The sequence below is a fragment of the Sebastes fasciatus genome, chromosome 9 (assembly GCF_043250625.1).
Source record: "Sebastes fasciatus isolate fSebFas1 chromosome 9, fSebFas1.pri, whole genome shotgun sequence".
NCBI lineage: Eukaryota > Metazoa > Chordata > Actinopteri > Perciformes > Sebastidae > Sebastes > Sebastes fasciatus.
In genome coordinates, this window is record NC_133803.1 from 23,542,953 (window position 1) to 23,568,478 (window position 25,526).

At 37.5% G+C, this 25,526-nt stretch overlaps 1 protein-coding gene and 1 long non-coding RNA gene across 2 annotated transcripts; both read left to right on the top strand.

The window, feature by feature from the left end:
- Positions 1-9,418: 9,418 nt before the first annotated feature.
- On the top strand, positions 9,419-11,400 carry LOC141773511 (uncharacterized). The gene is made up of 3 exons (XR_012595142.1): positions 9,419-9,482; positions 10,059-10,150; positions 11,192-11,400. It is a non-coding gene; the product is annotated as an uncharacterized LOC141773511 (long non-coding RNA).
- A 1,529-nt stretch (positions 11,401-12,929) lies between these two features.
- Positions 12,930-24,011, top strand: LOC141773552 (alpha-tectorin-like). The gene is made up of 13 exons (XM_074645395.1): positions 12,930-12,943; positions 14,482-14,713; positions 15,644-15,788; positions 15,940-16,042; positions 16,144-16,206; positions 16,389-16,591; positions 17,743-17,877; positions 18,764-18,948; positions 20,144-20,298; positions 21,917-22,159; positions 22,245-22,407; positions 23,130-23,225; positions 23,898-24,011. The coding sequence occupies exons 1-12, from the start codon at positions 12,930-12,932 to the stop codon at positions 23,223-23,225; spliced, it is 1,737 nt and encodes a 578-aa protein (XP_074501496.1). The 3' UTR covers positions 23,898-24,011.
- The last annotated feature ends 1,515 nt before the right edge of the window (positions 24,012-25,526 follow it).

Here is a 25,526-nt window from a genome sequence, read left to right on the forward strand (position 1 = left end):
TATCCTCTGTCGAGTGTGCATTTCTGCTTTAAATTGTTCATTTGATTCCCTCCTGTGTCCAGTCTTTACACACATCCCAGCCCAACTCTGTACGGGACACAGAGATGATAGTGATACCCATCTTCTCATATGACTGAGTAAGATGTAAACAAGCGTATTTCACAAAATGTTAGACTTTTTCTTTAATATTTATACCTCTCAATATGAAGCGACACACAAAGAGAGAAAGTTGTGTGTTCCTTAGTTGTTGAACCATTTCAGAACTTCTACAAAGCATCTGTTGCCTACATGTAAAACAAATAGTTCACTGAACTTATCAAATCAACTTGTTTGAGAGGTTGTTAGCTTGTTAGAACACTTCCCAGCATGCATTGTGTTTGGGTCAAAATTTTGTCTAGAACCAAAGTATAGAAGCAAAGAGATGAAACTCTTTTGCTTTTTTGACAACAGCTGCTGCCGCCATTTTGGACTGAAAATGCTTATCATATTACTAAGATTTTATTTTTCAACACAGGCAATTTCGGTAGAATATGACAATAGAAATAATTTTGTTTTAATTTTGTACGGCACTTTTTAGGCGGAGGATTTACCGGTGTGAGTAGCTTTGCTGCTGGGTGTTGATTTTGCAGTGGAATCATCAACTGACTTTCTTTTTTTATATTCAGTGGCGGCCGGCCAATAGAGGGCCACGGGGCCTGGCCCCACCCACCTTGAGCCACCAAAAAAAAAAAAAAAAAAAAAAAATTATAAAATTATTAATTATAAAAATTCTAAAAATTATAAAAATTGTCAATATGTGTGTTTTTGACCTATGGAATATACCCGTAATATTTGTAAAATAGGATAACTGCGCCAAATATCTGCTTTCCTCCTTGAACTCTCTGCTAGTGCACCTCTCAGCTGCTCTGCTGCACGTGCACTTTCTGGGGCCAAATGGATTTGGCCCAAGGAAGGCGGGTCTAATAAGCAGTACAGCCAATCACTGATTAAAGATATATGATTACAAGCATGAATGACATACAATTCATCCAATCAGCGCCGTAAAAAAGACTTCCGGGAGGGCCAAAAAGATTTGGCCCATGGTGTGCGTGCGCACGTTCACGTGTGTCTCTCTCTGTTCTCGTCAGGGCTCATGTCAGTTCTCGCGTGATCTTGTCTTCTCGTCTCTCGCTTCTCTCCACTTCTCTTCTCTCACAGCCCATTTTAACGGCATGACAGTGTAACAGCCAAGCACTGGTAGCGCTACTCTTGCAAGACTCAACCCTAACTCGATCAAATCTCTCCTCCAAGACCCGTTTGAGAGAAGGACTGGAAAGAAGGTCATTGAGAGGTTTGCCACTCAGAAGGACAGAAGAGCAAAGTTCCTTTATAAATGATCTGTCATATGTTATATTAACATACTGAATTGTATGAATAAGATGTCCTTATGTCAGTGTTGGAATAAATGATAAAAATGTAACTGCAAAGTAGTAATGCGTTTTTGACACCTTTTTTTACATTGAATCGTACTAGGATGTTTGTTGAAATTGATTGGCCCTACCCAAAAAAAAATCCACCAGCCGCCATATATATATATATATATATATACAGTATATACTTTATTATTTCAGCTTTTTTTCAAGGTTGTTTTCATATATGCAATTTACAGTTCGTAATTACAATAGTTTATAAACCAATTTTTAAGTAATTAAGCTTAGACACAAACACAATAAGTACACAAGAGAAAACAACATCAACATTCAAAATTGAAAAAAATAAATAAATAAAAAAGATATAATAATAATAATAATAATAATAATAATACAAAGAGAAAATACAAAAGGGGGGAGAGGGGGTGCAGAGATATAGCAATATCCTTTACATGGGCCCACACATGCATCCCCCGTCTTCACATGTCAGGTCACTTCCAGGCACATGTACTGTATATGTGCATGCGTGTTAACCCATGTGTACCTATGTAGCTATATTTTTCCTTCTGTCAGAATCCATCTCTTCTCAGAAACATCCTCCAAATTCCTTATTTTGTGAGTTCCCTTTTCCATAACTTTTACTTTTTTAATGAAATTTTTTAAAATGTTATAAAATGTGGGGGTTTAGTTTTTTTCCAGCCCTTTGTTATTTGCTTCAGTGCTGTGATTCTGAGTATTCTAAATAAGTAACATTCATTTTTACCGAGACCAAGGAGGTTTCCCCGAGTATGATATGCCCTGCTTTTAAATACAGAGTTGTTTTGAAAATGTCTTCTATAAACTTAAAAACTTCTGACCAAAACAAATTCAATAAACTGGCATGTGTAGAAAATGTGTAAATGGTTTGCATTACTCTCACCACAGTTTCTCCAGCACTGAGAGCTTGGTCTTCTTTTATATTTGTAAGAAATATCCCATATTCATTTTCCAAGCAAATTCTCTCCAGAACAAGGAACTGGTTGTTTTATGTATTTCACTAGACATCTGTTTCCATTCTTCATCCGATATTTGTGTTCCCAACTATTCTTCCCATTTTATATTTATATTCATTGTTTCTTCTTTCCCGTGTAAGATTTTATACACATTACCCATAGTATATTTGAGTTCGCCTTATAATATATTTCAACAGGGGGTCTTTTATTTGTTTACTTTTTACATAACTTCTTATTTGTAGGTATGTTGTAATGTTTGGAGATATTTTCAACTGAATTTCACTTCATAGCAGTATACGTTCTTTGCTAGAAATAGCAGGGACTCTGCCGTGAAACTCTCGCGCATGCGCATTTGATTCAGGCCTCTGAAAAAGCACAAGCGGAAACTGAAATTCTCTGAGTTGGCCGCTGCTCAGAGATGGCAAGAAAGATGCATAAACCAATTCATTTATAATATTTCCTGCAAGTGCACATGTCTGATAAATTATATTATATAAAGAAACTTAAATGCGGCTCCTACAAATAGTGTTACACATTTGGAAAATACATTGGGAATAGATGAAGGAGTGAGTGACTTCATTTGACACCAAAAAGGTTGGGAACCACTGATTTTAGGCTACCACCTAAAGCGGGTTTTTTTTTTTTTAAACATGTAAGCGTCTTTATACTTTGTACCTGAGCAGGGTTCAGTGTTACTGATATTTTTAAATTGCTTGATTGGGTAAGTGGGTCAGAAATCTACTTACCGAAAGTCAATTTTTACTTGCTCCCATACAAATTGTTTTATTTATTCGCAGTTATCAAATAACAACAAATGAAAAAATAAATTGTCATGTTAAATCTTTATTTAAGTAAATTAATCTAGAGTTTTGCCCATATCCTCTAACGCCACCCCAATAAACTCCTGTTTCCAGGGTAACTGAAATGCTTGCTTGCGCTTCCGCTCATAAGCTTTGTCTTTACCGAGTGCGTGGTTGGTATTGTGCATGTGCAACTCTCAACACAGATGAGAAGGAAGCTAGATGGTTCACTCCTCATCTAATTCCATCATTTTAGGAAAAAATAATAAAAACAATGTGTTTTTACCACCAAGTGAGTTGCTAGATTTACTAGCCCGATGTGGCCTTTTACTTGCCCCTGGCAAGTGAGCAATCCTTGTTGTTGAGCCTTGCCTGAGGAATTCAATAGAATCAGGTTTTACTCAAATCAAACCATGTCACTAATCTTTCTGACTTAATGTAGTCAGCACCATAGAGTGTGAATAATTCACATCATAATCAATAATTAACACAGACAATAAGTTTGTCCTTACAGACTCTTTTCCCATGAGTGACAATGGGACACACCCAAACTCTGACGCTCACGTCGATTAGATCGCTCACCCAGTAACGTTGTTGTTTTTCGCTCTTAACTTTGTCACCAGTAGCTGCAGTTTTGACTTCATGGATGTAATGGGGGACCAAATGACACATTGATATGCTTTAAGTCATGATTATAGATGATGACGGTACAATTTCTGAAATTACAGGGACCAGAAGCTACTAAAAAAAGTGCAGTGCATTTGTTTTACCTGTAGTCTCTACACCACACCTCTGTGTGGGTGTAGGAATGACACTGACAACAGAGAGGTGACAGTGGAGGAGGTTCAGAGGGTTCTGCAGCCTGCGTTAAAAGCTATGAACACCCACACAGGTGTTTTCAGTTAATCTGGTTGATTAAACCTCTGCTCACTCTTGAGTCTCCTGTCAGCCTTCATTGCACCTGTTTGGGCATTCTTATCATTCTTGTTGGTAGATGCAGATATGTGACCTCATGAATTCCACCTTCAACCTGAGCAGAGGTCTAATCAGCCAGAATAACTGAAAACACCTGTGTGGGTGTTCAGAGGACAAACAGGTTCTGCTTGTACAGAGTTTGAACAAAATGTTCAGTTGTACAACAAAAAACAACAAACGTGTAAACATCTTCCAATCCCTTAGAGTTGGTACTAAATCTGATTACTACATTATGAAAATGCCCAGTGAATGGCAGTTTTGTTATAGCAAGTTCACACTACTCGACTTTAGCCCCGATTTTCTTCTTATCAACTAGCGACTAGAAAGGAGCCAATTGCGAAATTTGATCTGAGATCTGCAAAAACTCTTGTGAGACTCGCTGCCCGACGACCTATCCTAACCTTAACCATTCGAGGTCAATGCCTAACCTTAACTATTCAAGTTCAATGCCTAACCTTAACTATTCTAGGTCAATGCCTAACCTTAACTATTCGAGGTCAATGCCTAACCTTAACTATTCAAGTTCAATGCCTAACCTTAACTATTCGAGGTCAATGCCTAACCTTAACTATTCGAGGTCAATGCCTAACCTTAACCATTTGAGGTCAATGCCTAACCTTAACTATTCGAGGTCAATGCCTAACCTTAACTATTCAAGTTCAATGCCTAACCTTAACTATTCTAGGTCAATGCCTAACCTTAACGATTTGAGGTCAATGCCAACCTTAACTATTCAAGTTCAATGCCTAACCTTAACTATTCTAGGTCAATGTCTAACCTTAACGATTTGAGGTCAATGCCTAACCTTAACTATTCAAGTTCAATGCCTAACCTTAACGATTTGAGGTCAATGCCAACCTTAACTATTCTAGGTCAATGCCTAACCTTAACCATTTGAGGTCAATGCCAACCTTAACTATTCAGGGTCAATGCCTAACCTTAACCAGTCGAGGTCTATGCATAACCTTAACCATTCGAGGTCAATGCCTAACCTTAACTATTCAGGGTCAATGCCTAACCTTAACCAGTCGAGGTCAATGCCTAACCTTAACTATTCTAGGTCAATGCCTAACCTTAACCATTTGAGGTCAATGCCAACCTTAACTATTCAGGGTCAATGCCTAACCTTAACCAGTCGAGGTCTATGCATAACCTTAACCATTCGAGGTCAATGCCTAACCTTAACTATTCAGGGTCAATGCCTAACCTTAACCAGTCGAGGTCAATGCCTAACCTTAACTATTCGAGGTCAATGCCTAACCTTAACTATTCAAGGTCAATGCCTAATCTTAACTATTCAAGGGAAATGCCTAACTTTAACCATTCAAGGTCAATGCCTAACCTTAACTATTCGAGGTCAATGCCTAATCTTAACTATTCAAGTTCAATGCCTAACCTTAACTATTCTAGGTCAATGCCTAACCTTAACGATTTGAGGTCAATGCCAACCTTAACTATTCTAGGTCAATGCCTAACCTTAACCATTTGAGGTCAATGCCAACCTTAACTATTCAGGGTCAATGCCTAACCTTAACCAGTCGAGGTCTATGCATAACCTTAACCATTCGAGGTCAATGCCTAACCTTAACTATTCAGGGTCAATGCCTAACCTTAACCAGTCGAGGTCAATGCCTAACCTTAACTATTCGAGGTCAATGCCTAACCTTAACTATTCAAGGTCAATGCCTAATCTTAACTATTCAAGGGAAATGCCTAACTTTAACCATTCAAGGTCAATGCCTAACCTTAACTATTCGAGGTCAATGCCTAATCTTAACTATTCAAGGTCAATGCCTAACTTTAACCATTCGAGGTCAATGCCTAATTTTAACCATTCGAGGGCTATGCCTAACTTTAACAATTTCAAGGTCAATGCCTAATTTGAACAATCTCAAGGTCAATGCCTAACCTTAACCATTCAAAGTTAATGCCTAACTTTAAAATCCTCACAAGAGTGTCCCCAGTTTGCTGGCTCCCTTCTAGCACTACTGAGCAGAGAGGCTTGCTGATTTTTCTACTCCTGTGAGGTAGAAGAAGTTTAAAAAGTCATTTAAAAATACTCATTAAAAAAATGTTCTAACTAGAGACCACCCCAGCAGCGACGCCAAATTGGGCCAGGGGCGTAAAGTGTGGGTCTGTGTGTTTGGGGGGGCTAATTCCGGCACCATTCAAGCTTTCGGCCTTCATTTTGATCTCAACTACACACCTGTAAAGTTTCATGACTCACACAGTAGGTGATGACAGACACACACACAGACTCACAATGTGAAAACAATACCAGCGTCATTGTCACGGCTGGTAAACACAACCATCTGCTTTGTATTTACGCTTCTATTGACATCTGTCATCCGTCACAAACTTGTTAAAGCACCTGAAGCTCTCAGATTAAAAGGTCATTAAGCAGAATGCTGAGGATCCTGCTCAGTAGAAATAAAGTTATAGTCAAATCAAACCATGTCACTAATCTTTCTGACTTGTGGTCAACATCTATGTAGAGTGTGAAAAGAATGTCGTCTTGCGGGATGTTTAAGACTTTAAACTTATATCATACATTAAGTGGGCGTGAACGAGAAGGACCTGCATAAAAAGAGACAGAGAGAGACACACAGCAGACACATCTGCCCCAGAGCTGAAACATCCCAGAGTGGTTCGACATCGACCTCCATCTGCAAAGCTTCATCTCTCTTCTGCTCCACCCAACCTCCAGACAGTAAGACAAGCTCTTCCTCTCTCTTCTTGGCTTCATGTAGACCATATTTATGCACTTTCAGGACGACTGCAGGTCTTGAAAATCATTCTGGTTTTCAAATATTAATTTTTAATCTGAATTAATATTCAAAATAATCTTAGAATTTTAAAATGATTATTTAAAAAATAATTTTAAATATTCATTTTAGATTTCAAGATTATTTAGGTTACTTTCAAAGCCCTCCACAGCTTATTTCTGATCTTTTGCTGAGTCTGTGTCACATTTAAAAGGCTTTTGAAAACTTACCTGTAGAGGCTGGCATTTCTAATTTATTATGACAGTGGTTCCATGTTGTTCTTGTTCATTTTGTTTCAACTCTCTTAATTTGGTGATTTATTCTTCTTATATGTTATGGTGAAACTGAAGTTCCTTACGAAATCAACCATTTTTCCGACACTTCTCAGTTTCCTCATTGCCTTTAAGTTTGAATGTGTTCATAGGATGATAAAAGTAAAAATGAGACACTAAAGAAAAAACGAATGACTATTTATTTCGAAATGCCTCAAATTAAATACTACTACTGATAATAACGTGCTTTGCATTTCCTCCTATTTCATGATGAGTTATTGTCCACTGACAATCTATATTAATCACCTTTGCTCACTGCGATGACCCATTGGATGGGCTTCATTTAAAAGAGTTCACATGAAGCCTTTTACAGTCGTACTAAATTGGTAAATAAGCTACAACTTGAAGCTAGGGTTCGTAATGTTCTTCAAAAACGTTTGTGTTATATTTGTTGAAATTCGGATTACTATGGAGGACCACGAGAGTCACGGAAATAGTAACAAAGCATTTAATTGATTAATAACGAATTGTACAATAAGAATAGACATTAATACATTTACAATTTAATTTAATAATCTATGAATAAATTGACTAAATTACAAAGTAATTCATTATTTTACATTTGAATAGGCAATAAAAAGAAGAATTATGAAAAGAATTTACAAATGAAAAATGAATCTATCAATAAATAGTTCGAATTAAGAAGGGATTTACAGAAACACCATCAAACAGTCAATAAGTACATCATTTAAGAAATACATTCATGAATTCATAAATAAATAATGGAATTTGAAAATGCAGCTGTAATGTAATGTAGCTCGTTTTAGTATAGCCAGGACCAAAGCGTCACAGAAAGGCTAAATGTAGAATCTGAGTGAGCAAAGTGACTCAGCAAATCCAATAGCTAATACATTTAGTAAAAGCAGCAGGGAAATGCTAATGGGAAAAGAAGGTGCCATTTTCAATGCCTGATTAAAACCTGTATTCTCAATTCAATTTGTGAATCTAATTATTTATTTCTCTTTTTAAACTGCATTTTCAAATAGATTTTTAAATTCCATTATTTATTTAAGAATTCATTAATGTATTTTTAAATGATGGACTTATTGACTGTTTTATTTAGTTTTTGTAAATCCCTTTTTAATTTGAACTATTTAATGATGGATTAATATTTCAAATTGTAAATTATTTGCACAATTCTTTTTTTATTGCCTTTTTATAAAATGTAAAATAATGAATTACTTTGTAATTTAGTCCATTTATTCATAGATTAACAACTAGATTTGTAAACTAATTTATTAATGCCTGGATTTATTGTTCAATTAGTCATTAATCAATTAAATGCTTTATTACTATTTCTGTGACTCTTGTGGTCCTCCATACATTACATCCTGACAGCAATCAATAAATCAAATGCTCTGACAAAAAAAGAGAAAAGAATTTGGTATCTGTGGCTGTTGCAGGACTATAATAAGCCTTACCTTTACCTGTTCGCACTCGCTCGCCCGTGCACTCATAGCGCGTCACCAATAGCCATATTGGTGGTTCACGTTCATAATGATAATAGTGGAGGAGAGGCTTCAGTGTGGCTGACTTTCTCACTAGATTTAGGGACTTTTGGAGCCAGTGCTGCTTGCTACTTTCATTGGAGAAGAGTTGGCAACACTGGGCTGGGTTTTTCAGTTTGATCATTTTAAAAATCTAGCGAACCCTAGCTCTAAGGTAATCAGTCAGGGTTCATTCAATAGATTTTATAAATTACCATAAATTGCTTTTTAAAATATTCAAATCATGAATACTATCCCTCATACTGTACTGTATGTATTTGTATGGTATGGGATTTAGGGTTATTGAAGGGATTTGGGGCGACAGTGGCTCAGTCCTTGGGACTTGGCTTGGGAACCGGAGGGTTGCTGCTTCAAGTCCCCGCAGGGACCAAGTACAGAGTGTGGACTGGTAGCTGGAGAAGTGCCAGTTCGCCTCCTGGGCACTGCCGTAGTGCCCTTGAGCAAGGCAGAGACCCCCTAAAACTGCTCCCTGGGCGCTGTATACTGTAGTAGCTGCCCACTGCTCATAATATATACTAGGATGGATTAAATGCAGTTTCTAAATTTCACTGTGTGCTGTGCTATGTACAATATATGACAATAAAATTGGATTTACATTAAATATTGTGTTTTGCCACTTACCGTGATAACTGTGTTTCTCCCAGTTCTCTGCCAGGGCTCTATCATGGTGAAGCCGGGTGCACTGCTCCTCCTGCTGGCAGGTAAGCAGTCATTGAAAAGTTTTCAGTGCTTTAGAATATAATTATTTTATTTTTTTGATGGGTAGCCTATATTTTCAACAGCAGGCTCGACAGGACATTTTATTTACACATCTCTTGCCAAAATCAATTAAAAAAGAGTGAAATGCATACATTACAGACTGTGGGTTTAAAAGTGAAACATTATTTGAATGATACATGTTTTAAACATGTGCTCACCCATGAAATCAATATAAATGAATAAGGGTACCTTTTAATCTACATAGATAAGTCAGGTTGGGGCAATTTAGTGTCATAGATTCAGTTCATTCCTCCACTTGTTCATGAGGGGTTTAACCTTCAAGTACTTACATTTATGAATGAAGTAATACATTTAGATTGAAGCCAGCTCCTGTAGTAATTCACGCTGAAGTAAAAATATTTATTTTATTAATTAATTTAATCTTTTACACCCAGATTTAATCGCATTGATGAATGCCATTTTAAGTTAGAGGTGTGCGTTGGGAGTGAAATGTATTAAGAGTAGGTCTTGATAGATTGATGTGTGATATTTATTTTTCCTTCAAATTCACTCTGTAGTTGCTGCCAGCCAGGTTGACCTGACCATGGCACAGTACAACATCACCTCGTGTCCCATCACTCTTTATGGATCAACTTACCAATGGGTGACTGTGAGTAAAATTAAACCATGTTTGAGAAAAGCCTTGTCTTTCTTCTGTTATTATCTAACAGACAGACTGTTTGACTGTCTGTTCGTGAAGATATCTAAGACAGATTTCATTTGCTTTTCTTGCTGAGAGTTACACGAGACGTTTGACACCACTCTCATGTCTGTACAGTAAATATGAAGTTCTCAGATCTTTGCAATACCTCAATGTAGATAAATACTCTGTTACAATTACAATACTTCTTAAGTAAAAAAGTATCAGCATCAAAATATACTTAAAGTACCAAAAGTTAATGTACTCATTATGCAGAATGGCCCATTTAGGAATAATTATATTATTGGATTGTAATTATTGATGCATTAATGTTTTCATCACTTCAGTGTTGCTGCTGGTAACAGTGGGGCTAATTCTAATTCATTATTTAATTAGGCTACTTTATATATGATGACTATATTCTGATCTGAGTCTGCAAATTAACTAGCAAGTAAAAGTACAATATTTATATACGAGAAGAGTCCATATGAACGCCACCCTCTTTGGTATTCACGACCTCGTAAGTGGAAAGTTTCTGAAAGCTCTGAGTTCACGAGTTGTGACGTGTTTGTTGACGTTGTCAGAAATGGCGGAAGCCATGGAAGAATTAAATGTTCATGACGAAAGCTGTGATGTGTATGATAATGTGTGAATGATAAAATAATTATTATAGCAAGTTTTGTCTTTAAGCTTTTTTGGCGTTATCTGTAGTAATAATAATGAAAAATGTTCCCCAGTTCACTGTGATCTTCAATGACAGGTGAAAAACAACCTCTGTTGTTGTTTAGGTATGAGGATGTGTTGGAGTTTTGCACCAAAATGAGAAAAATGTTTTGATATCGTTATTGACTTGAACTCATTTAAAAAGAAACACCATTTAGAAAATGGTGCAGTAAATTTGATTAATGAATTTAATTTTATGAGATTAAATTATAATGTTTTTGAGTCAAACCCTGCCTTGAAAAGCCTTAATATTGTTACTTCATCTGTGATGTCTCTCTGTTTTTGCAGGTGGACTTCAGTCAAGCTTCATCTTTTGCAGTTTGTTTCACAGCTCAGGAACTTGACCCCCCAGCGGATTGTCTTGTGTTCGAAGATGGAGGGGTTTCAGAAACAGCAACCTTTCTAATAGTTTCTAACACAACACAACTCTCGATTTTGCCAAACTTCGTGAGCCCTTCAACATGCTTTGTTGAAATAACTTTATCTGATAATCAAGGGGACAAAATGGTGAGTCATCATCAGTTCCATGTTTATAGATTGGTTGACTGTCCATTAAAAAAAACCCAATTCAAACACATTGTGTGGCAAAGGGAATTAAAAATCAAAGTTTATTTCTAAAATATTTTGCAAGCCATTTCCTAATATTATCTGTCTCTCGTCTGTTTATGCTTTCAGATGAAAATTAATGCCTACGACTTTGATGACCGAGCAGCTGTGAAAGTGACAGCATTTACTCCGCTTAATGTTGTAAGTAAGATGTAATTTAAGTCTCAGAGGTGAGCAAGTTAACTTGATCCTGACCTCAGGCTGAGATCTCAGAGTCCGGCTTTCAGCCAGACGTTAATCACTGGATCTGAAAAAGTTTGCGAAGTTCATAGCATCTCATCCCTGAGAGTAGACCCAGTTTGTTCCTCTCATGTATTACCAATACAGTTGAGTCACTCTATGACCTAAGCCAGAAGGTCGTTAAACAAAAATCCTCAAAGACTCTTCTAACCATCTATATTTTAAAAAAATTCCATCCGCAGCAGGACAAGAAAAAAAAAAGGTTTTCATCCTCCTTTCAAGTTTTGGTTCTAAACATCATCTAAATAGAGATGGTTGTCAGAAAATACACATCTCTTTACTCAATTTTACAACCTGAACCAAACTTACATCTGTTTTATTGAAATTGTGTTGATGTTTCTTTCCAATATTTTCATACAAAACAATAGGCCTCATGCAAGAACATCTTCGTATTCTTCTCTTAACTTTCTCTTACTTTTTTTGTTGTACCCTGGGCGCGTACAAGTGTGCCACGTCAGATTCAGCAAACCCTCCTAACTTATTGTGTAAATGATATGAGTGTGCGTTCATGAGAATTGTAAATTAGCATAATTAACGCCCAATGATACCATATAACATTAACGGCAGCGGCATACAGCATTAACGTAACTCGCGATTTTTAGGTTGTAGGGGGCTCCGTTTTAAAGCTAGAGTGAAGATACTGGCATCATATGAAACTAGAAAACATAAATAATCCATTGGATATATGTGACGTATAAACTGAGGTATCCTGAGAGATGATCAGCAATTTAGGAATTTTGTTTATAACAGTTACTGATAATCATAGATATAAAACACTGTTTTATATCTATATTGATAATATACAATACAGTGATATAACAATAATGCAGTGACACATTTATGTAGTATTTGCTTCCACACACTGATTTAAATGAACAGTGACTAGGACATTAAAGGGCTGACATTCAGCTTTTATTTTTAGGGTATTTATATCCACATAAGCTGAACAGTGTAGGAATTGTGGTTTGTGTTATACACTGTTCAACAATTTCAGGGGACCAAAATGTATTTTTAATAAAAACAGCACTAATCTGTAGCAGTCACTCATAGTGTAAACTAATCTTGATTTTTGTGTAATTCTTTTCAAGGTGGTCGATGCAATGATTGCAGGCTCAAGTCTGACTTCATGGAACTTAACTAACTCTGAACTAATGGCCGGCGCTTACTGGGACATAAGTGGATGCAGAGACGGAGGTAAGCAAATCCGGTGGTTACCGGTTCCCCGAAGGGACTAGGACTCTGGAATTTCAAAACAAAATTGTGATATTTTAAAATTGCTGTTATTTCCTTCTCTTAAATTTTGCAGACTAGTTGGTGAAGTTTACTATTAAATTAATTTCATAAACCTCCTATCACCAGGTGTCCCTATTGTGGCCGGTTCACAATGGATCAACCAAGATACCTGCATCACTTCATTATGTGCAACAAATCTTTCTTTCACAAATGATAACACATGTTCCGGCTTTGAGGTTTGCCAGGGCAACAACATGTAAATATGTTTGCTTTCTATTTGGAATAAAGTTTGAATATTATTAATGTTATTATTATTATTATTATTATTATTATTAGGGCTGCAACTAATGATTGCTTTCATTATTGATGACTCTTTTCAATTTCAATTTTAAAAAATCTATCATTTATTTTTTTATCAAATGATTAATGATTCAGTCTATAAAGCTTAAAGGCAGGGTTGACGATGTTATGCAGTATAAACTATTTGTTATATTGGTTGAAATGGTCTTTACATCCCGACAGCGATCCATTACTTATGAGCTCTGAAAAAGGGTTGGTAAAGAGCCGTCATCTGTAGCTGCTGTAATCCTGTAAAAGCGTCTACCAATCACTGCCTTGCGGCCCGCTTGGAAAGAACCAGTCAGATGCCTCCCTGCTCGTACTCTACCCTTGACGTGCACCAGCCTGAACTCAAAGCATGTCACCGCCGCACGTTTACTTGAGAATGGAAGAGAAAACTCAGTCAAAAGTAGCACTGCCGCGTTGTTGAGTTGAGGTCCTCTCTCCGCTCTGTGTCTGTGAAGTAGTTACGATGCGGCGGTGCTCGTGCATGTGTGTGGGGGGCGTTGCCTTGGAAAGACCCCCGAGGGGAGGGGGTGGGTTTAAACGGAGCTCCTGAGGCGATGCTACTTTTAAATTATGCTAGCTTCCCAACATCGTCGAACCTGTATTTGACGGATGAGAAAGGGTTTTGTGTTTATATTCATGTGCTCCAGCGATTCCCCCTGCTGCTATGATCGCTGAGAGCAGCTCTGACCCACAGCGGACAGGACATTCAAAATCCGACAACGGGGCACCCTCCCGCAGGGTTGTGCGGTGTTGTGGTCATGTTTATTTGTGCTTTAGAACGCGACCGCCATGAAACAATCAGAAAATAATGTCTTATTTCTCTGATTTACTGCTTTGTTCTCAGTAATGCTGCTCCCTCTCTTCATTCACTTGCTCGCTCGACCCGCTGCTCTCTCTATCTCTCTCTCTCTCTCTCTCTCTCTCTCTCTCTCCAACTGTGGCCAACTTTTAATGTTGTGTGTTTACAGACAGCAACCCATACATGTAACATATCTTACCTTTAAGTTTAAAGTAAGGATACATTTTCTTCAAATTTATATTAACTGGAAATGGTGACTGTCTTCATAGGATCAAACGTCTTTGAGGTCTTTGAGATTTTGCTTTCAGAAATAAAAACATTCAAACTATCTGTCCCTTTCCATCTCCCTCAGGTGCATTGTACCCACCGTCGTGTGCACTGTGACTGGCAACACCGTCATCGATTTCTTCAACAGAGCCCTCACTATCCCGGATCGGTGTGCATACAATCTGATTAGTCCAGGAACCTACAACCTCACAGCGGTTTTCCAGGAGCGACGACGTAAAGATGTGTCATTTTTGGACCAGTTGATAATATCCGACAGTGACGATTTAATAAATCTTCAGCAAGGTGGAAGAGTTTTGGTAAGCTGCTACAATCCATCTAAAAGCAAGTAACGGTGTATTTATGGGGTTGTTCTAAGTCCACCTTAGCTCCTCTTTGTGTGATCAATCTCTGATAGTCATAACATACCAGGAGTCGCTTTGTGTTTATGTATTTAAAATTAAGACTTATGTGGTGGTAACTTTCCTTTCTGAGATATAGTGGGGTAGAAGTATAAAGCAGCATAAAATAGAAATACTCAAGAAAAGTTTTTTTTTTAATTAATTCAGTATTTGTGTAAAATTGTTTCTTTCCACCAACAAAATTATTAGTGAATTGTCTCAATATCTATTTGTGATGATATTTACTCATGTTTAAGAAAATAATCTGTGTTGGCAGTCTTTGTGTCTTTCGTTCATTAACTTGTGTTATTAATTAGATTTTCTTAGTATTATTTTTTACTCCTCATGTCTGATGGTTTATTACGATGAAGCACTTTGTGATCCCTGCTCTAGAAAGATGTTATTTATTTATTTATTTATTTTGATGTAAATATTTAGTGCATTTTGACAAAGCAAAACATGTTTTTTATTTATTTATTTTTACCATCTGTCTCATTTGTTGACATCTTCTGTCATCTTTTACGTTTCCACTGCTCTTGTTTCATCATTCATACATTAGAATCTGTTATTATAACTTTGAGTGAAGAGAAGTGACATTTTGAGTTAAAATGTGCTGAAAAAACCTGAAAAACCCTCAAGATAAGACAGAACTTTATTTATCCCGAGGGAAATTGTTGAGCAGCAGTTGCAGTACAAAGTAAGAAAAGAGTGCAAATATGAAATGTCAATAAAGGTGCAAGTATAAAGATATCAATAAACATCACAAAATCCACAATCCAAGTGGGAACAAGCGCACATGCAAAGCACACGTATGTCTGTATTTATGCTGTCTTCTCTGCTTTGATGTAGTTTAATGGCGAATTACTATCTCTCAACACCACGCCTCAAGAGTTTATGGGGGTGGAGCTCACCAAGGACCAGACTGGAGTTACTGCCAAGTTTCCTGTCTACGACATTCAAGTCTTATTTGATGGCAACACCGCACATGTGACAGGTACAGAAAACTAAATCCTATCTAGACAAAATATTTTTTTATACATTACTATTTGGGTTTTCAAAGTTGATGTTTGAATTTAAGAGTGACAGCTGCTTATTAGGTTGAAAGTTCATTGATTTGTCTTTAATTCTCTCCTGACGACCACCAGCACCTATGGATGAAGCTTTAAGTGAACTGTGTGGCAACCCCTCAGATGTCAACGTTCTCACAACTCTGTCTGCTGAGAAGTCCAGTGGCGACAGTGCCCCTGAGTACAACTTAGTCACAACTTGATGCACTGACTGATATTACCTGTTAATTAATGTTGTACAGGTTTCAAATTGAATGTGCTGTGCTGTTTGTCACCCCCTAGCTGCGAAACTGTGCATAATGACATCCCCGACCCTACGATCGACTGCGGCACCGCAACTGCATCGTAAGGACCGACCCATCAAAACTAAACATCCTTAAAACAGGAGTCATCTTTATCATTCATTTCTATGCTGCCATGGCACTGTCATATGACATGGGATTATTCTGGAAACTAAAAAACATGATACTGTTCAGACTAAAACTGGTAATATACTCTCATTCTTCCTCTATGCATTGCTGGAACAGCTGTAACCGCATGAACGATGCACCTTTCACTGCTTGCCACACCTACATTGACCCACTGCCCTACGTAACCGCCTGCATGATGACTTCGTGCAATTACACGGATGTGGATGGTCTCATCTGCCAGTATTTGGAGGCTTACGCCATGTCCTGTTACTTGAAAGATGACATCACACTAGAGGACTGGAGGTCAGCGGCCGGCTGCGGTAAGATCGTCATTCAGTTTCACTTATTATGTTTCATACAATGAGATGGGACGAGATAAATTACAGCCCAGTCGCACAGCAGTTCATGAAATAGTCACGAAATTGAATGTATTGATTCATGTACATAGACACGAATTTCAGATTTTTTTTCGTGAAGGTCACCACAAAATCAATTTGTATGTAATCCATGTAATTTTGAACCGGGAAGTATCGAGACTGGCGAACGCTGCGTAGGGAGGAGGACGGGATTGATAGGTAGGATAAAAAAACACAGGACTTTCGCCGAGGAGACCGGTGTTTGCACCCTGCGTGAAACCAGAAGTCAAAGTTGATTTATTTGTCATGTAACGTCTGTACTTAAGTTACAGCACTTCCAGTGTTATTTTAATCGAAACCGCGTTTTTTTGCTGAACCTAACAAAGTAGGTTTTGTCACCTAACTTCCGTACTTAAGTTACGCCACTTCCCGTGTTATTTTAACCCAAACTGCGATCTTTTCCTAAACCTAACTAAGTAGTTTTGTTACCTAAGCCTAATCAAGTCGATCTATTCCTAAACCTAATTGAGTAGTTTTATTTTGAAAAGACCGGAGCAGAAATTGACACGTGTTGCTGGACATTTGTAGGAAAACGCACGAAAAATCCGTCGTTGAAAGTCGTGTTGAGCATCACGAAAAAAAGGGAAATTCGTGTCTATGTACACGAATCAAATAGATCAAATTTTGTGACGAACTGCCGTGAGACTGCTTTGTAAATTAAGATCAATTTTAATGATTTCCCCCTGCTGTCCCAGGCTGAAACAAATTCTAATCATACGGACGAGAGAAAGTAGAATCTAATAAGTAAAATTTGTTATTGACAGAAACAGGGTAACTTCAATTTTAAAACCGGAGCTCATAAAGTCCAAATGTCCGTACAGTATAAGTATAGTAAAGCAGAAAATAAAATACTCAAATAAAAGCAGTTAGTTAATTGAAAATGTTACACTGTTCCAGGATCAGTGGAGTATTTTGGACTTCCTTCTGTCCAGTAAAGACTGAATCACAAAACTTAAACAATAAACAAATGGGATCTATCTTAAAAAGTGTTACTTTCCTCATCATTCATCCTTCATGTGAAAGTGAAGCTCATCTGTCTGTGTGTCTGTCTGCAGATGTTGTCCTTCAGCACTCCTGTCGGGACCAGTACTGCAGTTATTTTCATGAGTTCTGCGGCGTGAAGCTCGGTGTAACCCGCTGCCTCTGCCGTGCCTTGTTTGCCGAAACGTACACAGCAACCAACAGCTTAGGTACAGTGAAACAACTGTGGCATGAAAAAAGCCACCTGAAAGGTTTTAATGTTTCTTTAAAGGTTGGTTCAGACATCTGTTTAGACCAAATCAGCAGGAGGATACTATTAGTTCAATTTGATAATTCCCTCCTCACCACAGCTACTAAATATGGTTGTATTTATCTTTATTTTTATAGCAAATCACCAGCCAGTAGATTATTTTATCACTATAGATCTTTTTATAGATTTTATCTTGTTATGATAATTTTTGTAAGTAAATATTTACACACGGAAGCCCTAAACGAACATGATTCAAATATATTTTTTAATGCCATTATCTCTAGGAAATGTGCTTTGTTATCTCGAGATAAGATATTTTCTCGTTATCACAAGAAAACAAAAGGTTGTTGGGTTTGAGTTTTCCATGTTATGATGTGAGCATATTTTTTATGCTAAATGCAGTACCTGTGAGGGTTTCCGGAAAATATTTGTCATTGTTCTGTGTTGTTAATTGATTTCCAATAATAAATATATACATAAATTTGCATTGACCAAGCATATTTGCCCACTCCCATGTTGTTAAGAGTATTAAATACTTGACAAATCTCCCTTTAAGTTACATTTTGAACAGATAAAAAAACGATTAATTTGCGATTAAATATTTTAATCGATTGACAGCCCTAAAATAAGCCCAATGACAGAGAATAGAGCATGAAAAAAACCTGCTGATACACCTAAAAGATGAGATTTTAGTTAACGTATTTCTGCCTCCATAATAGCTCAGAATCAAATAAATTGTATTTTATTAAAAAGATAACATCAGCACAAACTATTATTTATTGACCGCAAATAAATCCATATTGAAGTGGTGATATTTTTACTTCTTTGTGCTGTTGGGTGTACAGGCAATGCGACAGTCTGCACACAGAACTCTGCCACTCTTTCTCTGGCTGCATGTCTGCTGTGGGACAAAGGCATCGACTACACCAGCTTACACCTCAACGACCCGGCCTGCGAAGGTGACCTGGACAACGACACCAACATTGTGACTTTCAGCTTCGAAAGCAGCACCTGCGGGACTGAGGTTATGGTGGGTGCTCTCCTCTAGTTTGTTGCACAAAAAAAAAACATGCTGTTTTGCTTATTACTTTCCTGTAGACTCATGGCAAAGTAATGACAAGTCTCTGCCAGGTATGACATATATTGTTATTTTCAGGACAGGTTAGGCTTCCTAGAAATCTTTTGGCATGTGAGTGACTTCACATAGTGACTACAGGACAATTTTAAAACGAGTTTTTTGCCACTTGGATGCAGCAGAATAAGATGAAAACACAGCATATGACTTATTGTTAGTTTATAATCTTGTAATTGTGAATGTGTAGCAAACGGTTGTCTTTTTACACATATGTAGTTATTTCAGCATCAGCACACAAAAGAGCTCAACAGGTTTTCTCCACCAATTTTGACTCTCTGAGGTTGATGAAAGGAGAGGACAGGTAAACTAACTTTGTTCTAACTTTGGTTAAATACTGGGAGGACACTTTCTACTAGAATTCTTTTTAGAAAGATACCAGTGGGCAACTCGGGTCTGAAAAGTGAAGCCAATGCTGAAGTGCCTTAAACATGCATTATTTCTAATAGCCAGCAGGGGGCGACTCCTCTGGTTGCAAATAGAAGTCTGATTATATAGAAGTCTATGAGAAAATAACCCTACTTCTCACTTGATTTATTACCTCAGTAAACATTGTAAACATGAGTTTATGTCTCCATCACTAGTTTCAAGTCTTCTTCAAAACAGCCTGATGTTCATTTAGTAAATTATGGTCCCATTTAGAGTCAAATAGACCATAAAGCAGGGTATGCTTTAGGATGGGGCTACCTTGTGATTGACAGGTTGCTGTCCGGTCTGGGAGTTGTCCGTGTTCCCGTCTTAGAACCTTAACACTTTCAGCATTCGGTTGTACTTAGCTCCACCCTCTTGTGTCACTTCCGGTTGCAAATAACCAAGATGGCAACGGCCAAAATGCTGAACTCGAGGCTTCAAAATGGCAGTCCTCAAACCAATGGGTGACGTCACGGTGACTACGTCCACTTCTAATATACAGTCTTTGAAAGATGCAATTCCCTCTAAACAAGGGCTGTGAAAGTACTTGTATCTTACTTTGTTCTCTATCAGGATTGTAAATGTCACAGGAGAATATAAAAATAATTTGACCGCTGTGATGAAATGAACTCATTAGGTTTTCCTCACCTGAAGTCATACCTGTATTCCTGTCACAATCTAGTTGAACGACACCGACGTCCTCTTCAAGAACGCCATCATGACGAGGAACACCTCCTTGGACAGCCAGATCAACCGCCACCACGAAGTAGAGATCGACTTCTCCTGCTACCACATGAAGCCAGCCGTCAAGACTATGAGCTTCCATATCGCAGACAGGTGCGTGGAGGATACTGTCTGAGCTTCACCAGAGCCCTGGAGCAGAATCAGTGAAAACTCTGAGTTAGATAAGCCTGAGATGAGGTAAACTCTGGGTTTTCAGTTTCAGAAAGAGAGATAACTGAAACTCTGGGTCAGTTACCATGGCAACTGACTCTGTGAACCAAACCTGGTCGTTGGCAGGTTTTCTTCAACAAACCCTGAGTTTCTCTCTGTCTCCTCCCTCTTACAGACCCAGATATGCTGCTTTATTTCCGCATTAATTCAGTCCGTATTAAAGCGTGTATCGAAGCACATTAATTAGCGGAAGTTCACGTCAGAATTTAAAGATCTTAGTTTGTTACTAAGGACTTTTCTAGAGTCTTTTATGCACTCATTCAGTCATTTCTTTGAACAGCGGTTTTTAATTAAATTATAAATAAGTTTATATCTTTAACACTGTGACTGAGACTGCTGTCAGTTTGTTAGAGCAGTTCCACTAAAATATTTATTGCACATAATGTGTAATCTTAATCTTCTTTTCAAATCTTCAACTATAATTTTCATCTTCAGCTGCCAGTCCCTGTGTTTTGTCCCGTCAGATTAAAGCTGAGCAAATATATTTGAAATGTATAGGCTAGAGTCTAATACACAGTCAGATTCCACCACTTAATCACCCATTAGGGACATGTAAGTCTGGTAAAAGATGAATTAATGGACAACACTGAATATAACTTTATTATATTATTGACATTTTTCCCTGCTCTGACAGCTCTTTTAAAGATAAACTCCCACAGTCAGCATATACATCCATAATTATCTCTACGTCCAATGGATTAAAATGGAGGCTCTGTCTATTATCTACCTGTTGCCATGGTGAATCATAGTATCAGAGCTCCATTGATGAAGGCTTTTTATGTTCAGGATCAACGTACTCAGAGTTGATGGAACTGACTCTGATCAGCTGTTCTGGACTTTCCCCACCTCATGATTAGTCAACTCAGAGTTCAGGTTTAGGCTCAGACTTTGTTAGCCCTGGTTGTTAATGTGCAGCTTGTTGTAGGTAAAGTTTAAAGGTCCGATTTTATAAAAAAGTGAGATTTTCATGTTTTTTTATCATAAAGCAAGCTTAAGTCCTATATAAATTATGTGAAAGTATCGAAATGCTCAATCCACAGGGAAATACACACAGCCGGTATTCAGAAACTCTGCATTTGAAACAAGCTGTCAGGATTTCTGCCCATTCGTGATGTCATGAATATACAATATTTAGACCTTTGACACAATTTTAAACATACACATTCTAAATGTGTCCCAGTTTATTCCTGGTTGCAGTGTGTATGTGAATGTCATCAGCTGACAGGAAGTACACATGGACCCAAGCTGTTGCCTAGCAACGCAATTCTGTTGCAATTCTGTCAAAATAAGCTAAAACGGAGCGTTTCAGACAGAGGGTAAATACAGGCATATTCAGGCCGACAGTATGAGGAAAATAAAGTTGTTTTTTTAACATTACAGCATGTAAACATGTTCTAGTAGAAACACAAAATACAAGTATGAACCTGAAAATGAGCATGATATGGGACCTTTAAGAGAGCTGAACTGTGTGTGTGTGTGTGTGTGTGTCTGTGCTCTCCAGCTCTGTCGTGCAGAACATTGAATCTGGAGTTTGGAATTACACTGTGACGATGAAGGTCTATTCCGACCCCGCCCACCAGGACCTTTTGGAACCGGACCTTGATATCATGCTGAACCAGAAGCTCTGGCTGGAGGTGACGACGGACGGGCTGGACGACATGGTCGCCTTGGTGATTGATTCCTGCTGGGCAACCGACCAGCAGTCACCTAATGCAAATCTGAAACACGACCTCATCGATGATGGGTGAGAAAAAACTCTATAGTCATTGGCTGTAAGAATCAACTGCTGATGAACTGGTCATCATGTCTGTTTCCCTGACTCTGAGCAGATGTCCGAGCGCTGATGACGACACGGTGGGCGTGGAACGCAACGGACTGGGAACGTCCGTCCAGTTCTCTTTTTCAATGTTTGAGTTCTATGCGGGAAATGACGACATCTACCTGCACTGCCAAATGGAGCTGTGCCCCATAGGAGACCTAACTTGCGCTCCGGTAAGCAGGAGTGGAGGAAATAGTCCTTTTTCTTAAGTACAAGTAGTGAGACTTAACTTAATGTTACAAAAGTAAAAGTATTATGCTGTGTGATTCCTTTCATGGTGTTTCATGGTCTATATATTAAAGGATTATTGTCACTGGTGCATTAATGTGTTAGCAGCATTGTTGTAGTTGATTAAGGTGGAGCTGGGTGCTTTATAAAGTGTTAGACAGTTTAACCTGCAAAAAAAACTAACAATGTTAGAAATAATTTCTGTCCTAGCACTTTATTTTGCATTGCATCAAGAGTAGTTCAACCTGTTTTAAATTTAAATCAACTCGCTTAAAACAATGTTTGAGAAATACGTTTCTATATCTTAGAATAAGAGAGAATCGTGCAGGTTACAGCACAGAATGTATACCATATATTTAATTGATATGACTAAAGGGAATTTAAAGGGAAATTTCAAAGGCATTATCACCATTAAAACTAAGACGAAGAGAAAATAAAAGTTCTCAACATACAATTGGTTTACGGATTCTGAAAGCTGCGGACCTCGTGTTTTCAAAACAGTATAACATTCATATCTTTTACAAATAGACGATTATGATTTAGCAATATTTCGTAACTACATCACAGGTTCTCGGGTTCTAGAGGATGTTTTGGAACATAAAGCTAAATATTCACAAAGTGTTTCCTTCGCAAAGTCGGAAAGCTAACCATCCTCTCTGTCTTACAGGAATGCACCGGATCTGTTGCAAGGAAGCGCAGATCTACCAAGTCTGAATATGCCGATGGAAACCCAGCCCTCATCACCATGGCCTGGAAAAAATAGGTAAAGACAGCTCCACTTTTGATCATGGTATGCATTAGGGCTGTCAATCGATCAAAAATATTTAATTGCAATTAATCGCTTGATTGTCCATGATTAATTACGATTAATCGCAAATTAATCGCACATTTTTGATCTTTTCAAAAGAAAAGTATTGTAAGTATAAAAATAACATAAGTAGTATAAAAGTATTTAATACTCTTATCAACATGGGAGTGGGCAAATATGTGTGTCAGTGTGCCGACCTGACTATGACTTGCCCCAAACTGCATGTGATTATCATAAAGTGGGCATGTCTGTAAAGGGGAGACTCGTGGGTACCCAGAGAACCCATTTTCATTCACATATCTTGAGGTCAGAGGACAAGGGACGCCTTTGAAAATGGCCATGCCAGTTTTTCCTCGCCAAAATTATAATATATTATATTATATTATTATTATAATAATTTATTTTGGACCCGCCAAATTTTTTAAAATAATTAATTCACAATCATAATAATTTTTTTTAGAAAAAACATACTTTTATTCGGCACCTCTCTAAAGGCACTGTGGATGTATTCTTTTTTTTATATTATTATTTGTCTACATAAAAAAATTATCAATAAGACCTTTAAGCTACATCAGAGACAAAGTATAAATCATGACTAATCATATTTTTGTCTGGTTGTCTTCTCAGGTGATTCCTGACTTAAGCTTCGTCCCAATAAGGAGCCTAAAATGGGACATAATCTTTACTGAAATAATAGAGGTGAAGTGTGCAATGAAGAAAATTAATCGAAGGAGGGTTTAGAGGGTTTCATTTACTATATGCACTACTTCTCGGTACTGTGGGTTCTTTTAAAATATATATCATTTCTTCTTTAACGTACTGTTAACTGCCTTTACTTTAAATGTACACAGCCTAAATGCTACTTAGCGAATGCAAAAAAACAGAATCTCTGTGTTTTAATGACATGAAGTTAAAAGAAGTTTCTCAGGCTCAGCCGAAAGAAGCTTCGCAGCAGGAAGGTTTTGACATCCAGAGGAAGGAAAATACTGATATGAATGTGAACATTAAACTGGTGATGGTTAGTAGATTGAAGTTACTATATATTAAGATATTCAGTTAAATAGATAGTCGATAATAGATAGATTTGGGTGTTTTGAAGTGGGGTTTTATGAGGTACTTTTCCATAGTAGGTGGGCACGCCTCCAGTTTGGAGCAACAGACAGGAGTACCTACACCAGAGCAAAGCAATGTACTGATGTGGACGGGGCCGACAGAAAAACGTATTTTAGCCACCTGAAAGAGAGGCTCACGCAAAAAAAAATCATATCCGTTTCAGTGTACGCTATAGAATATTTTCCGACAGCGACCTGAACTGAAAGTGAACCGTATCTATACTGTTTTTGTCAACTGAGCGTGCTGGCGTTGGAGAGAGCATAGATAAGTTTCACTTTCCGACAGTCATCTACTGTAGGTAATACACTTGCTATGGATAAGTACCTCATACAACTCATCACTCTACAGGTGAATAGGGTAAAATATTTTAACTAATAGATAAGATAAGATAAGATAAGATAAGATAAGATAAGATAAGATATTCCTTTATTAGTCTTGCAGTGGGGAAATTTGCAGTGTACAGCAGCAAAGGGGATAGTGCAAAAAACAAGATGCATCAGCTAACACAGTAAAAAAGAGCTAAACAAAGTGTAACAAAATATGAACCATTTAAATAGAAGGAAGTATAAAAATAGGAGCAGTATATGCAGTATTGACAATAAACAGACCATTAACAAAATTGCACAAGTGGAAAATGATATTGCACAGTGAGAATGAAATGAAATTCCACCTGAAAATATCAGGTTATCATCAGAGAATCAACATTACTCACATTAAGACAATTATTCTTTGTATTACAAGTTTTCTGAAATTGTATATTTAAATATGCAAATTAGGCATTATCTAATGCTAACTTTTGTTGAATTTAGGAGAAATCTACAGACTCAAATAGACAAAATGTGGTAAAATATACACCTAAATGTGTATTGTGGATGTTTTCTTTCGGCTGAAAGAAGACTGGAAGCAAAATCTCTATATTGACCAGTGCATGAATAAAAAATGTTGTTGCCTGTATTGTATCACCTGAAAATTGTGTCTGTAATAACACTGAGACATGCTACTGTACCATTATTATTAATAACAAACAAAAAAATCCAATAAAGGGAGTGGGTGAAAACAGTTGTTGAATGAATGAATCATTTATTTTTTGTCTCTGGTCATTTACATAACCCATCCCTCATGGGATTATTCAGACACACATCA